General features: G+C 34.6%; 3 protein-coding genes across 3 annotated transcripts in view; 1 reads left to right on the top strand and 2 right to left on the bottom strand.

Annotated features, from left to right (window-relative positions):
• LOC139510215 (AP-3 complex subunit mu-2-like) overlaps positions 1–6,962 on the bottom strand; it is a 29,633-nt gene extending 22,671 nt beyond the window's left edge. Inside the window, exon 1 of the mRNA XM_071296687.1 lies at positions 6,833–6,962. Coding sequence (XP_071152788.1) covers positions 6,833–6,867 — 35 coding nt within the window. The 5' untranslated portion in view covers positions 6,868–6,962. The remainder of the gene's footprint in view (positions 1–6,832) is intronic.
• On the bottom strand, positions 42–5,226 carry LOC139510205 (uncharacterized). The gene is made up of 2 exons (XM_071296665.1): positions 5,128–5,226; positions 42–4,915 (listed from the first exon to the last, which is right to left on the bottom strand). Exon 2 carries the CDS (start codon positions 4,555–4,557, stop codon positions 664–666), a length of 3,894 nt encoding a protein of 1,297 aa, XP_071152766.1. The 5' UTR covers positions 4,558–4,915; positions 5,128–5,226; the 3' UTR covers positions 42–663.
• Positions 6,963–7,131: 169 nt separating the features above from the next.
• On the top strand, positions 7,132–14,096 carry LOC139510221 (E3 ubiquitin-protein ligase PPP1R11-like). Its single transcript, XM_071296694.1, has 4 exons — positions 7,132–7,289; positions 8,699–8,813; positions 11,946–12,083; positions 13,933–14,096. Exons 1-4 carry the CDS (start codon positions 7,227–7,229, stop codon positions 13,962–13,964), a joined length of 348 nt encoding a protein of 115 aa, XP_071152795.1. The 5' UTR covers positions 7,132–7,226; the 3' UTR covers positions 13,965–14,096.
• Positions 14,097–16,711: the final 2,615 nt, after the last annotated feature.

The raw sequence follows: 16,711 nt of genomic DNA, 5'->3' as shown, positions 1-16,711 counted from the left end.
ATTAAGTATAACCGACGATTGGGCTCAAGCAGAAAAGACTATCAGGTGCTGATACTTTAATCAAGAGTCAATCTAACAAATGGTAAAAAGCTGAAAAACAAATAAAATACAATTTTACAATGTGTTCAATTAATGTTATTAAAACGAAATGTCAAAGGTAATAGATAGCACAGTCCGTTGAATCCGAGAAAATGTTGTACTTTCAAGAGCAGTTAAATTTTCAGTGTTTCACGGAGAGAATGTTCAAATATGTATAAGAGTAATTTGAAGGCTTCAAAAACAATGTTGTAAAGTTAACTCACTCTGTGGTTAGCCACGAATTGTGTCCTAGATGACGTTTGTCCTTTGAAAAGTTCTCCAGAACTGGTATGACCTTGCAATGTTCGGTTTGAGATCCGTGTGAGCAGGGGAAAGGTAGCGATGATACGATGTTTTAATGTTCTTATGAGGTTAAAGATGAATAATCCTCCTAGACTGGAACACATAAATAGATTAAGAATATAATCAAACGAACTGTATAAATTACGGAACGGTGTAACAGAATACTCCCCGTCTGATGTCTATCTGATATCACTTTTCCATAAGTTTTTCGAATATGTATACAAGATTTACACAAATGAATTAATCCCAATATAAATTGAATATATACAGGTGAAATGTCCACTATTTCGTGTGAGAAATATCAGATCTCAACGATTTTTCACTATAAAGGTTCCTAATAAGTACGTTCCACGTGAAACTGGGAAGGCACAGTTTTTTGTCCTTTAGAAGAAGGGTGTCTCGGACGACATTGTAGAATGTTCTATTACTGCTGTATCGATAATGGGAACTGTTTTCTCCAACGTAGTTAGACGGCGATGACGATCGAAGATAGATCGAAGTATAACAAGAGTTAGTAGTTGGTTGTCTTCCGATTTGGCGATATGACACATCTTTGTGAGTATCAGACGAAATTAGGCGTTTCGTCATAACGTCCAATCCTGCAGATCTAGTTGCTCTATCTGTAGAGTGGCGTCCTCTATGTTTGATTTTGTCGTAGTAATGTCCAAGAAAAGGTGTTACTCTGTGACGATGTCCAGATAAGACTACTGGTTCCTTTTCACTTATATTCAAGTCAGATTTGACAATACTGCATCCTCCTCGTAGTAGACGTTGCTCATACAATGGCAGATTGAGATTGGCAAGAGGTCCTTCTTTCGGAATAGGTTTGTGAATGCTATTGATTTCCTCTCCATGAACTTTAGGTTCTGTTGATTTCGGATTGAAACTTTCTTTATCTATAGATTTTTCTATAGAAGTCACAGATTTTGCTTTTAGTGACGCGAGTGATGTCCCTTTAGATGAATTTGTGCGTTTAACAGGCTTGGTACTAGGTCCTGTACATTCAAGGGATTGCATTGAATGCGATTTAGCGACCTTGGCATTCAAATGAAAGTTTGTGTCGTTATACTGAACAACAATAGGATTCTTGTCCTTGACGGCTATTTCCGGTCTTGAGGCAAGACGTTGTTCTGATTCCGTGATTGAAACGTTAGTTATCTTTGTGTGGACTTGAATAGGAGAAGTTTGCTTGTCAATGTATGTATTTCCAATTATGACCCAACCAAGTCTCAACTTTTGGGCAAATGGAGTTCGGGATGGTCCTAGGCGTTGTTCAAGGACGTGGTGTGCCTCTATAAGGTCCCTTCCAATAAGGAGAAGAATTTGACAACGTTCCTCTATTGGTGGAATGCTTCCTCTGAGTTCTTTCAGATGAGGATGCTGCATTGCAACTTCAGGAGTAGGAATTTCGTCTCGATGATTGGGAATATTATTACATTCAATTAATGTAGGCAGATCAAATCGTACGTCACTATGTACAGATTTTATGACGAAATCTTTTCCTCTTTTCCCGGAAGTAGCTACTCTGCCGGAGCATGTCGTAAGAGAGTAGTTTTCAGGTTTCTCCCGAACGTTAAACAGACTGAAGAATTCAGGCGAGGCAAGAGACCGGTTGCTTTGGTCGTCAATAATGGCGTACATCCTGATAATTTTGTTTGTCTTGTCCTTGTGGTACACGTCCACAGGTAATATCTTGGCATAAGATTTCTCGCTCTTATGATCTTTGTAGATCTCTGTGCAGATCGAACTTACAGAGGTTAACTTTGTTTCAGCTGACTCTGTCTGCTCCCCGCCGTAGGCTTGTCTGGGTGAGCTAAACTGGGAACTTTCAGATTGTTGTGGTCTAGTGATGTGAAGTGCTGTGGTATGTCGTTCACTTCCACACTCGTTACAACTGATACTTGCGTTGCAGTCCCGACTTCTGTGTGTGGTTGACTCACAACACTTGTAGCACACATTGTTTTGTCTTAACAGTTCCTTGCGTTCCTCGATTGGTTTGGCTCGGAATGCTCGGCATTCATTCAAGGTATGCTTTGTCTTATGTAGGATACACAGATTTTGTTGTTGACTGCTGTCTTCAGTTTGCTGTTCAACAGCCGTCTTATGGACGTTGACTTTAGAGTACGTCTGAGGTGTGAACCTTGACGTAGAGTCTTTTGTATTTGGTGTTACTTTTGATCCAAAGATGAACCCAGGATCGTTCTTAATTTTGCTCATTTCCCTGATGAAGGCAGAGAATTCTGTGAATGGCGGAAAGGCAACTTCATATTTGGACTTGTATCTTGAAGCCCTTGTTATCCACTTTTCTTGGAGTCCGTATGGTAGTTTTTCCACAATAGGATTTATACCGGACGAAGAATCGAAATAAGCAAGCAAACATCCCAGCTTGGGATTTTCCTTGTGATATTCGATTTCTGATAGAATATCAGACAAGTCATAAAGACGTGCGTTATCTTTGTTCGTCAAGGTAGGAAAATTGACGAGTTTACTCGTGATAGAGGCTTCCAACATTTCTGGAGCACCATATCGCTCATCCAGTCTTTGCCATAACCTCTGTAAGCCTCTAGTAGGGTTGTTGGCATTTGATGCCCTAATACTCATGGCATGTTTACCAGACTCTGGCCCTAGCCACTTTATCAGTAGGTCTATTTGTTCCGAGTCAGAAACTTGTAATTCGTCTATGACGTTTTTGAAGCTAGATTTCCATGTATGGAAGAATCCTGCCTGGTCATTAAAATTTGTTAGCCTGGAGAATAATAGGTCTTTGCGTAAAAGAAATCTAGTTATCTCCGACGTGGGATTGATTTGTTGCTGGTATGCTACAGGGTTCTCTTCTATTACGCCTTGTTTTGGGTGTGAAACAGGGATCTCTTCTATGACGCCTTGATTTTGGTGTAAGACAGGGATCTTTTCTGAAACGCCCTGTTTTCCTATGTTAGTTATTGTTCCCAGATCTGGGAATGCATTAACATCTGGTGACTTAGCACGTGTAGGCAAGACCTTAGGTGTTTGTGATGGCAAGTTCAGTGCCACAGATGGCACGAACGCTGGTGCTTCATGACTCAGCTCAATTTTAACAGGAATTTGTTTTTTCTTTTGAGGTCCTGTTACTTCCTTTACAGCAGTTGATACAGGAAGTTTATTGACGAAATCTTGCACACGCTGGAGCAGGTCTTCCTTTTCGTCAGGGAGATCGCTAAACGCTTGGCTGTCATCGTATTCCAGGATACGAGCCTCGGCTTCTGCGGCTGCAGCTTCTCTCTGTGCTTCAAGAAGGTTAAATTTGGCTTTCAGCTCGGCTTTTTCACGGCTTACCCGTACGGCTTCTTGTTGCATTTGAGCCTTCCTACGCATAGCCTCTTGTTCTAATTGCACTGTTCTCTGTGCGGCCTCCTGTTCTAGTTGAACTTTACGTTGAGCGACTTCTTGCTCCATTTCTGCCTTTTTACGTGTGGCTTCCTGTTCCATTTCAGCCTTTTTCTGTGCTGCTTCCTGTTCCATTTCAATTTGTCTGAACAAGGCTTGTTCCTCTAACATTGCTTCCTGTTGTAGGATAAGGGCATGTTTTTCGACGAATGCTATCTTAGACTTTGCAGCCTCTGCCTTGGCACGCTTTCTCCGTGCCAAACTTGACATGTCTGACACGTTAGAGCTACCGCTATGCGAGGTTTTCTTACCCCTTGAGGTCTTTGTTTTAGTTGATTTGGCCTTTGTTAGGGCGAGGCGATGCTCGTGTAAAGAGTCCATGGCCAGTTCCACTTTGGACAGACGGAGATCCAATGTAAGGTTACATGCGTCTATGTCTTTTTGACTGTCCAACGTTCTGGTCCTTTTTAGAAAGTCCAGATATTCGTCTGTGAGCCTACGATAATTTGTACAGGCTTTTACAAGATTGTCCTGGGCTGTTAAGACTTGCTGAAGTTCATTGGAAGGTGTGGTGATTTCCAATAACTGGGTCGTTATATCTGACCAAAGGACCTCTAATTCCTCACAGAACTTGTTACGTTTTTCTGTGTAGGCTCCTTTACCTTTTTCGGTGAGATCCCGTACTCGCCTAGTCTCGGGATTTTCATCTAAATGTGTGGTATTAGACGGATTTTGTAAGAGTTCTAGATCTGGGACATTTCCCTCTGGGGCATGTATCTCTTCTTGTTGTTCCACATGACTTGGATCCATGTTGACTCAACGTTGTTGGGTTGCTGCCGAGTACGCACAAGCTGTGTTGCGTAGTGTCAAGGTAACAGCTACGAACGATGCTCCGTTGTATTTCCTGTTCAGGAGATGTGTAGACAAGTTGTTGTCAATTTACTGTACGTCAAGGGATGACGCGTACATGCAGGGCTCAACAGGTAGGTTGTTATGTAGCTGTATAACTAACGTGGAGTGGCGTTATCTGTGAGACACAACAGGCAAGTTGTAGACTTTTTACTGTAATGGCCTGACCATTAAGTATAACCGACGATTGGGCTCAAGCAGAAAAGACTATCAGGTGCTGATACTTTAATCAAGAGTCAATCTAACAAATGGTAAAAAGCTGAAAAACAAATAAAATACAATTTTACAATGTGTTCAATTAATGTTATTAAAACGAAATGTCAAAGGTAATAGATAGCACAGTCCGTTGAATCCGAGAAAATGTTGTACTTTCAAGAGCAGTTAAATTTTCAGTGTTTCACGGAGAGAATGTTCAAATATGTATAAGAGTAATTTGAAGGCTTCAAAAACAATGTTGTAAAGTTAACTCACTCTGTGGTTAGCCACGAATTGTGTCCTAGATGACGTTTGTCCTTTGAAAAGTTCTCCAGAACTGGTATGACCTTGCAATGTTCGGTTTGAGATCCGTGTGAGCAGGGGAAAGGTAGCGATGATACGATGTTTTAATGTTCTTATGAGGTTAAAGATGAATAATCCTCCTAGACTGGAACACATAAATAGATTAAGAATATAATCAAACGAACTGTATAAATTACGGAACGGTGTAACAGAATAAGGTAATTTTTTCATTATATGTGATATATGTGAATTTTTTGTTTAATAAAGATAAGTATGAACAGAAACATATATATTTGATATACTGTTCCCAGGTACATGTATGAAGCAGAAGAATGAAAATGTTACAGTCAGCATTTCAAGGCCTTTTATATTTGACTATGCGGTATGGGTTTTGCTCATTGTTGACGGCCGTACCGTGACCTTAATTGTATAGTTAACTTCTATGTCATTTTTATCTCTTGTGGAGAGTTTTTTCATTTGCAATCAAACCACATCTTCTCATTTGTATAAGCTTGTGCTCAGCTTGGGACTGTTCAGCACTCTTTATAACCATTAGTTTGTTTTGAAATGTGAACAATTGCAACTTTAAAGGTTTAAATAGTGTACTTATTATCATACTGACCACAGGCACTTGTCTTAGAATTTTTTTTCTTTCTTATATACATTTGTACCTTTATATAACACAAGGTACTTCACTCACGATTTACAAAAATATAAGAAAGTGGCAAAATTATGTTATGTGTCGATTTCTTGGCTGTCAACCCCACTAAAACTTGTTATGTCGTAAATCAAAATGATTTATCTGCACAATGGTGTATAACATGTCAGAATCATCCATAGGAATCCTACCCAAGTATGTTAATCATAATTATTTCGTCTACCGATGCCAAATTGGAAACACAGAACTCGCAGTTAATGATTATTAAATCATAAAATTTTTTTCAGAAAAACTGTTAGTTTTTGTCTGAAAAGAACTTATCACCCAGATAGTAAAATTTTATAAGATACCATGGAAAAAAATCTAACAAGTTTTATTTGTGGTATGTCTCCAAGTCTAATAAGTTATGAGTTTCCTTTCTTAGACACAAATTTTCCCATGATGTCAATGTCATTCAGACTCTCTCTTGACGTAACGTATAAAATGAAATAAGATCTGACAGATAACCCTGAGAATCATTTAGACTTTCCCATAAAATTGACCAATGATTACGGAAACCGAGATACATAAAGAGATGTGACGTGTTTATTTCCAATCCATCATCCGGAGACGAAATAATTATGATTGACATACTTGGGTAGGATTGCTACAGATGATTCCGACAACAAAAGTAGATGTGTTATACACCATTGTGAAGATTAATCAATTTAGATGTACGACTACCAAGTTTAAATTGGGTTGACAGCCGAGAAATCAGCATTTAACAGAATTTCGCCACCTGCTGACATTTTTCTAAATCGCGAGTTAAGTATCTTGTGTTATATAAAGGTATATAGGAGAGAAAAAATATTCTGAGACGAGTGCCTGTGATACTGACTATAAAATTATATATATCAAAGACAAAATTTAATTATTGGCATGTTGGTACTCTGATGAACTTTGACAAACTGTCTGTTCTGAATTCTGTTTATGAATACAATAAGAAAATAGGTTTCGTTTTGCTATCTGAGAAAAAAATACCCGCTGTTGTTGATGATAAAAAGGCTGTGTATCATTTTGTTTGTCAGGTGATGAAGAAAAAAAGGGGTTGACAGCAAAACAGGAAGTTGATTCGTTAAAAATCCAGGATAAATGTCGTATCGACAGTGATTAATTTCCGTGATTAAATTTACCGCAATCATAGAACAGAAACTAAAAAAAATAAATTCTTCATTTCAATACATTTAGGCTTTATTATTTTATTCATTAATCAATTATTATGTTTGAGGATAAGCTTGTTTAAACATTAGCTATAAGATCGGGTTTCGTATGCATAATTTGATTACACCAAATGACTAAGAACCATAACTCGTCATCGGTAAAAAATCAACAAACATCGGAAGGTTCGGTTAAAGAAGGACGAGGCCCTGTGTAAATGGCTGAGGCGTCAGCCCAAGCACCCAGTCCTTCTGTTGTTTTAACAACTGAAACTCCAGAGGTAAATGAAACTATGACTTGTCTTTCAATCTGAGGAGACGTTATAAAGATTTGTTGATCTAAGTCGAAGCAAGGATTCACTATACAAATCCTTGGTCTAAGAAAACAGGTAGAGCCAGAGCTTTCGAACTGTTTTTGCTACACCAGTCACTACCAGTTCGTCCACATGTCGTTTCGGCCTCACTACCAGTTCGGCCACTGTCCATTCGGCCAGGGACTATAATATGTGTATTGAAGGCCGTATAATTTTTGAACTGTAATACACCATATCACTATTTGTCCACCATTACTGGATATCACACAGGTTCCCGTAAAATTTTGACGTCATAAAACAAAATATCTTGTGGAGAGGTGACTCATTGGCAATCACAGCACATCTTCTTTTTTTTAATTTTTAAAGGATTTGGTGGCATATGGATTTGAATCAGGATAATAATAAATTGAATTTGTATAAAGTATGAATGATTAATGACAGCGGGTAGGTGAAGAAGGCCTATTCTCAGACAGCGTTTTATTTATCTTTTTTAAATACAGGTTAAAATGAAATTATAATACAGTGAGTAACTCACTACTGGCTGGTTGTTTATCATCGGGTTTGATACTATTTTGACATGCCTACATGGCTGATAATTATTCATAATTTGATAGATACATTTGTAACAACCTCATGTGTTGACAAAAACTGGGAGTTGTGAATTTGTAGCATTACTGTCAGACTGTATACATATATGTATATGTATATGTAGTTTTGAGAATATGGAATAGTTATCGATCAACATGATCAAGCAATAGTATTAAATTTCTTTTGTCTGGAGAAAATTATCTGTAAAATTTGAAGATATTCAAAATTTCTTCTATTATTTCTATCATGTCTATCATGTCTATACATCTTGATTATGCATGGACTATTTGTCACTTGATATAAAGCCAACAACTATCAATCAACTGAAATTTCTTTGTAGATTTACATTTATACATGTAATTTGGTAATTTTTTCACCCAAATAATTATGAAGGAAAAGAATTGTCAATCTCACATACTTAAGGTGGTACCTAACACTACAGGGAGATAACTCTGTAAAATCAGCTAAACGTTTTAATTACGTTGTGTTGTTAAGGGAATATTGAGCTTCTCAATGATCAAAATAACTGTTTGTCAAACTGCTATATAACCAGTGTATTTTTTCTGATAAAACGGTTGGTTCAAATTTTTTAAAGTTTTTATATTTTTGTTAAAAGGTCAAAGTAAATACTTTGTCAAAATTTCAAGAAAATTAAACGAGCCAAATTAATTTTAGTTAAAGTGTTGGGTACCACCTTAATATGTATATTTGTAGATAACCATGATCATGACCAGCTGATCATGACAATACAGATATATCAAATAAAATTTCATTATCATTGATTACAGAATCAGCCCAGTCCAAGACTACACCTGAAGCTAAGAAAGCCTAAAAATGATAAGAAAGTCAAGTGGAGTACAGAAACTGTAGATAATGAACATCTGAATAAGAAAAAGTCCAAATGTAAGTCAATTAATAGTAGAGCATTTAGCAATGTTTAGTTGAGAAAGTTGTCTTTGTAATATAATACATGTATCTGTAAAATGTAAATTAATTAAAGTCAACAGTACTTAGTATACCGCTGCTCAATAGTAATAAATCGCAAAAACAAATCCAGGTTATGAATAAAAAAACCAAAGGAAACACATCAACTTTAAGGAAAACAACGGAACTTCAGAAACACTGCACTGTAAGTCAATTGCAAGTGAGTCAGGTTTGTTTCAATGTCTCATATGAAAAAGGAGCTTTATTCTCAGTAAGTTTGTTTTATCATGTTTATAATCGTGTCTATGGAATGTAGGTCAAATGAAAGAAGAACAATTATTTGATTATAAAAATTAGGAGATGTGGTATGAAAACCAATGAGACAACTATCCACCAAAGTTAAAATTAAATGGATGTGTCACCAAGGTCCAGTCCAGTGCACTGTTAGATAATATGTAGCTGACTTATATGTGCTGGAACCAAGGGACAGGGGGTCAGTCTATTACTAGACATAGTGTTCTCATAGGCATACATGTACATGTAGCTAAAAGGTTTTCATAATTTAATCAACGATAACAATTTAGATGAATGATAATAACAATCAATTACTATACAATGCCAAATAATAATAATTTAATTCAAGTACAAGAATATCAAATGAGTCAAATTTGAGAATTGCTTTTAGTTAAGTTTAAGTTGGATATCACCTAGTATTTGTATTTTAAATTAAAAATTTTGTATGTGTTCTTACCAGTAGTTTACTTTTTATACGACCGCAAAATTTGAAAAATTTTTCGTCGTATATTGCTATCACGTTGGCGTCGGCGTCGTCGTCGTCGTCCGGCGTCCGAATACTTTAGTTTTCGCACTCTAACTTTAGTAAAAGTGAATGGAAATCTATGAAATTTTAACACAAGGTTTATGACCACAAAAGGAAGGTTGGTATTGATTTTGGGAGTTTTGGTCCCAACATTTTAGGAATTAGGGGCCAAAAAGGGCCCAAATAAGCATTTTCTTGGTTTTCACACTATAACTTTAGTTTAAGTTAATAGAAATCTATGAAATTTTGACACAAGGTTTATGACCACAAAAGAACGGTTGGGATTGATTTTGGGAGTTTAGGTTTCAACAGTTTAGGAATTAGGGGCCAAAAAAGGGCCCAAATAAGCATTATTCTTGGTTTTCGCACAATAACTTTAGTTTAAGTAAATAGAAATCAATGAAATTTAAACACAATGTTAATGACTACAAAAGGAAGGTTGGTATTGATTTTGGGAGTTTAGGTCCCAACAGTTTAGGAATTAGGGGCCAAAAAGGGACCCAAATAAGCATTTTTCTTGGTTTTCGCACCATAACGTTAGTATAAGTTAATAGAAATCTATGAAATTTAAACACAAGGTTTATGACCATAAAAGGAAGGTTGGTATTGATTTTGGGAGTTTTGGTCCCAACAGAATAAGGGGCCCAAAGGGTCCAAAATTAAACTTTGTTTGATTTCATCAAAATTGAATAATTGGGGTTCTTTGATATGCCGAATCTAACTGTCATGACTGTGTATGTAGATTCTTAACTTTTGGTCCCGTTTTCAAATTGGTCTACATTAAGGTCCAAAGGGTCCAAAATTAAACTTAGTTTGATTTTGACAAAAAATGAATCAGTTAGGTTCTTTGATATGCTGAATCTAAAAATGTACTCAGATTCTTGATTATTGGCCCAGTTTTCAAGTTGGTCCAAATCGGGGTCCAAAATTAAACTTTGTTTGATTTCATCTAAATGGGGTTCTTTGATATACCAAATCTAACTGTGTATGTAGATTCTTCATTTTTGGTCCTGTTTTCAAATTGGTCTACACTAAAGTCCAAAGGGTCCAAAATTAAACTTAGTCTGATTTCAACAAAAATTGAAATCTTGGGGTTCTTTGATATGCTGAATCCAAAAATGTACTTAGATTTTTTTATTATGGGCCCAGTTTTCAAGTTGGTCCAAATCAGGATCTAAAATTATTATATTAAGTGTTGTGCAATAGCAAGTCTTTTCAATTGCACAGTATTGCGCAATAGCAAGAAATATCTAATTGCACAATATTGTGAAATAGCAAATTTTTTTTTAATTAGAGTTATCTTTCTTTGTCCAGAATAGTAAGCAAGAAATATCTAATTGCAAAATATTGTGCAATAGCAAGATTTTTTTTTAATTGGAGTTATCTTTCTTTGTCCAGAATCAACTTAAATCTTTGTTATATACAATATACAATGTATATTCACTTTTTACTACCAACTGATAAATTATAATAAATAACATTCAGTGATAACAAGCAGTTTTTTTTACATCTTAATATTTTATGATGTATTTAAATGAGTAGTTATTGTTGCAAACTCCATTAGAAATTTTAATTGAGATTAGTTTTGGAATAAGGGAAAGGGGGATGTGATTAAAAAAATTGGGTTCAATTTTTCTCATTTGAAATTTCATAAATAAAAAAGAAAATTTCTTCAAACATTTTTATGCCCCACCTACGATAGTAGAGGGGCATTATGTTTTCTGGTCTGTGCGTCCGTCCGTCTGTCCCGCTTCAGGTTAAAGTTTTTGGTCAAGGTAGTTTTTGATGAAGTTTAAGTCCAATCGACTTCAAACTTAGTACACATGTCCCCTATGATATGATCTTTCTAATTTTAATGCCAAATTAGAGTTTTTACCCCAATTTCACGGTCCACTGAACATGGAAAATGATAGTGCGAGTGGGGCATTCGTGTACTGAGGACACATTCTTGTTTTGAGAGGATTAATATTCAACAGCATAGTGAATTGCTCTAAGAGAAAACAAAAATTTTAAGTTCATTAGAACACATTCATTCTGTGTCAGAAACCTATGCTGTGTCAACTATTTAATCACAATCCACATTTAGAGCTGAATCCAGCTTGAATGTTGTGTCCATACTTGCCCCAACCGTTCAGGGTTCAACCTCTGCGGTCGTATAAAGCTACGCCCTGCGGAGCATCTGGTTATGGTATATTTACCTGATGATTACAGCCAAGATATGTGTTTTGTTCAATTTACTAGACTGTTCCTCTTTTATATATTTTCTCTTCCAAACTTTTATTTTAATTCAGGTTGTTGCGTCTATGAGAAACCAAAAATGTTTGGAGAGTCATCAGATGAAGATGACGATGATTTTACATGTAATTGTCGTGGACATAAAGACAAATGCTTCAAACATGATCATGATCATGACCACAATCATGGATCAGGTAAACATATTACTAGTTAGGCTAAATAAAATTTAAAAGTAACCTCTGTTCCCAGCCAGTCATTCTTTTATTTCTGATTTTACTCCCACTTGGCACAGACTGTATATCTAACTCTACATACATGTAAGTAAACATATCTCTTCAATATCAGAATACAACTGTGAGGTATTAATTTATCTCTCACGTGACATCTATATCGAAGTCCACTGTGCAGTATCAATTTTGATCCCAAATGACACAGAGGTCCACTGTGAGGTATTAATTTTATTATTGTACATACAATTTTCACCTTTTGAATGTTAAGTTAGTTTTTTTTTTTTTATTAAATCCTTACAATAAGTGACTTAAAAACCCACAAAGATTTGAATAATTGACAATTTCTTTTTGTACAGTGATGTTATTTTGTCCAAGGAGGCTCATCATGTTCCCTTTCTCTTTTTCTACTCTGTCCTAGTGTAGTGAATTGTAATTATATTGAATAATAAATTAAAAAAGAAAAGGTCAGAGGTCTTTAACTTTTATTTTTCTTGTTCATGGCCGATTTAAAACAAGTACTTGTAAATTAACCTTTCATTTTATGGCTTTAATGCATATATTATATACATTAAAGCCATGAAATATAAACATACATTTCTCAGCAATTCTTGCTTTGTTGAAGACTCATTGGTGGCCTTGGGCTGTTTTGTGCTCTTTGATTCGGTTGTTGTCTTTTTTGACACATTCCCCATTTCCTTTCTCAATTTTATCTATTTCCATTCTCCCCATAAAAGAATTATGTTATCAGACTGAAAACTTATATTGCAAACATATGATAAATACATATGATGGGAAAAATTGTACAAACTGGTAAGCACAACTAAACAGGAAAGATTTTTCTTGCGCTAGGAAGGTCTTGGACCTTGTTGTAAATACTGTGATTTTCAGCCCTTTGGCAGGTATTTAAACTGATTTTTGGGTTAGCACAGGTATTTAAACTGATTTTTGGGTTAGCAAGGTTAAATTTACTCAAATATTTTGTTTTGTTTTCAAAGATCTTGAAAATTTCACTGGCTCCTGTATAAGGACAATATTTTGTAGATTTTATATTCCTTTTTTACATTTTATGCAGATTTATGATACATTTATATTTAATGCATAGAGTCATTAGTTTGAAATTATTTGATAAGATCAAATTTGAAGATTTTTATTAACTTATTTTGAATGTTGCTGTTTATAAAATCAATTTAAAAATGTAATCTCTTGAATCATGGTCAAAGACTGTGCATGCATTTAATAAGCTTGTGAATTTGACAAGCGTATAAAAATATGATGTGAATAATTATAGAATAACTAATCGAAGAATTCAAATAGAGAAAAATATTTTAAGAGTGACCGAACAAAACATTAATTCACAAATGCGTGTAGCGCATGAGTTAATTATCAGTGTTGTTCAGTCAGGAGTTGAATATTTTTTGATATTTGAATTCTTTAAATTTAATTAGTTATTCTTTTTATTACATTGTCAAATGGCTTTTTTAAAGAAATTAATGTTAAACATGTAAGTAATATATCTTTTTTCTACTCATTCACAATTTGTTTTGATCCGCCGTTATAGACGTCTTGACAACGCCTATTGATGTATGACGTCAGAGAGTGAAATAACCACGTTTATTTCACATGTGAAATTATTGGTTTTTATTTAACTGGGAAATCAATGTAATTCATTGCAACCAATGAAATAGTTTAATTTCACCTCATTATGCATGCAGGTAATTGTTTGGGAATCTGCAATCTTATTTTGTTTTCTATTGTATATTATTGGTTATTCATAAAAATGTCTGTTAATAATAAAAATACATTTTCTTTTCAGGACAAAATGAACAACCTGGACCAAGCAGTTAATGTCAATTCAAACTGTAAAATTGTTGCTTGTTTTTATTGTTAAGTCAGATTTTTAATGTACAGCTTGTTGGGCTATATTGATATATTGCATTATATGTAATTTCTAAACAAAATTTCTCATTTTGTGTCTTATGTTTCTAGTTTTTATACGACCGCAAATTTTGAAAAAATTTTCGTCGTATATTGCTATCACGTTGGCGTCTGCGTCGTCGTCGTCGTCGTCGTCGTCGTCGTGGTCGTCGTCGTCGTCCGGCGTCCGAATACTTTTAGTTTTCGCACTCTAACTTTAGTAAAAGTGAATGGAAATCTATGAAATTTTAACACAAGGTTTATGACCACAAAAGGAAGGTTGGTATTGATTTTGGGAGTTTTGGTCCCAACATTTTAGGAATTAGGGGCCAAAAAGGGCCCAAATAAGCATTTTCTTGGTTTTCGCACTATAACTTTAGTTTAAGTTAATAGAAATCTATGAAATTTTGACACAAGGTTTATGACCACAAAAGAACGGTTGGGATTGATTTTGGGAGTTTTGGTCTCAACAGTTTAGGAATTAGGGGCCAAAAAAGGGCCCAAATAAGCATTATTCTTGGTTTTCGCACAATAACATTAGTTTAAGTAAATAGAAATCAATGAAATTTAAACACAATGTTAATGACTACAAAAGGAAGGTTGGTATTGATTTTGGGAGTTTAGGTCCCAACAGTTTAGGAATTAGGGGCCAAAAAGGGACCCAAATAAGCATTTTTCTTGGTTTTCGCACCATAACGTTAGTATAAGTAAATAGAAATCTATGAAATTTAAACACAAGGTTTATGACCATAAAAGAAAGGTTGGGTTTGATTTTGGGAGTTTTGGTCCCAACATATTAAGGGGCCCAAAGGGTCCAAAATTAAACTTTTGTTTGATTTCATCAAAATTGAATAATTGGGGTTCTTTGATATGCTGAATCTAACTGTCATGACTGTGTATGTAGATTCTTAACTTTTGGTCCCGTTTTCAAATTGGTCTACATTAAGGTCCAAAGGGTCCAAAATTAAACTTAGTTTGATTTTGACAAAAAATGAATCAGTTAGGTTCTTTGATATGCTGAATCTAAAAATGTACTTAGATTCTTGATTATTGGCCCAGTTTTCAAGTTGGTCCAAATCGGGGTCCAAAATTAAACTTTGTTTGATTTCATCAAAAATTGAATAAATGGGGTTCTTTGATATTCCAAATCTAACTGTGTATGTAGATTCTTCATTTTTGGTCCTGTTTTCAAATTGGTCTACACTAAAGTCCAAAGGGTCCAAAATTAAACTTAGTCTGATTTTAACAAAAATTGAAATCTTGAAGTTCTTTGATATGCTGAATCCAAAAATGTACTTAGATTTTTTATTATGGGCCCAGTTTTCAAGTTGGTCCAAATCAGGATCTAAAATTATTATATTAAGTATTGTGTAATAGCAAGTCTTTTCTATTGCACAGTATTGCGCAATGGCAAGAAATATCTAATTGCACAATATTGTGAAATAGCAAATTTTTTTTTAATTAGAGTTATCTTTCTTTGTCCAGAATAGTAAGCAAGAAATATCTAATTGCAAAATATTGTGCAATAGCAAGATTTTTTTTTAATTGGAGTTATCTTTCTTTGTCCAGAATCAACTTAAATCTTTGTTATATACAATATACAATGTATATTCACTTTTTACTACCAACTGATAAATTAAAATAATCTTTACCATTCAGTGATAACAAGCAGTTTTTTTACATCTTAATATTTTATGATGTATTTAAATGAGTAGTTATTGTTGCAAACTCCATTAGAAATTTTAATTGAGATTAGTTTTGGAATAAGGGAAAGGGGGATGTGATTAAAAAAATTGGGTTCAATTTTTCTCATTTGAAATTTCATAAATAAAAAAGAAAATTTCTTCAAACATTTTTTTGAGAGGATTAATATTCAACAGCATAGTGAATTGCTCTAAGAGAAACAAAAATTTTAAGTTCATTAGAACACATTCATTCTGTGTCAGAAACCTATGCTGTGTCAACTATTTAATCACAATCCAAATTTAGAGCTGAATCCAGCTTGAATGTTGTGTCCATACTTGCCCTAACCGTTCAGGGTTCAACCTCTGCGGTCGTATAAAGCTACGCCCTGCGGAGCATCTGGTTTGTTTTTCATAAAATAGTTGTTATAACACAATGTGATAAAAAATTTGATCTTTGACTATGATTCATTAGATTTATTTTTTGCTCTCTGTAAGATCTGAAAACATCCTGTAAGGGAAAATGGTCAGTAAGCTTTTAGCATCCCATGAAATATTTTCCCACAACAGTTTCAATATTTTGCTTAATTCATTTTATTTTCAAACAATATGTTGTAATTTGATAAATATTTGATCACTTTAAATCTCAATTTTTTTTTTAATTCAACACTTTGGTTTACATGAAAAAATTTGAAATCAAAACACTGGCATCTCACTCAAATTTATTGGTTGATTAAAAATATTGCATAAAACTACAGGAAAGTCATCTAAATGTGTCTTTTGGGATGTTTTCAAATCTCAATTGCACTACAATATATTTTACCGAGCACATTGAAAGATCTGATATTAATTAGATTGTATGTTACATCCGTAAAAAAATATTTTTTTGATTTGAAACTGTTATTGTTATTGCTTATCGGACAAATATTGACTGATTGTGTTAGGCCAAAATAAAATAGTTATTTTTCCAGTAACCAAACTGACCCCAACTAGTAT

This window comes from Mytilus edulis, chromosome 2 (genome assembly GCF_963676685.1).
Source record: "Mytilus edulis chromosome 2, xbMytEdul2.2, whole genome shotgun sequence".
NCBI lineage: Eukaryota > Metazoa > Mollusca > Bivalvia > Mytilida > Mytilidae > Mytilus > Mytilus edulis.
Note: the sequence above shows the minus strand (reverse complement) of the source record. Positions and strands in the feature narration are given on the sequence as shown.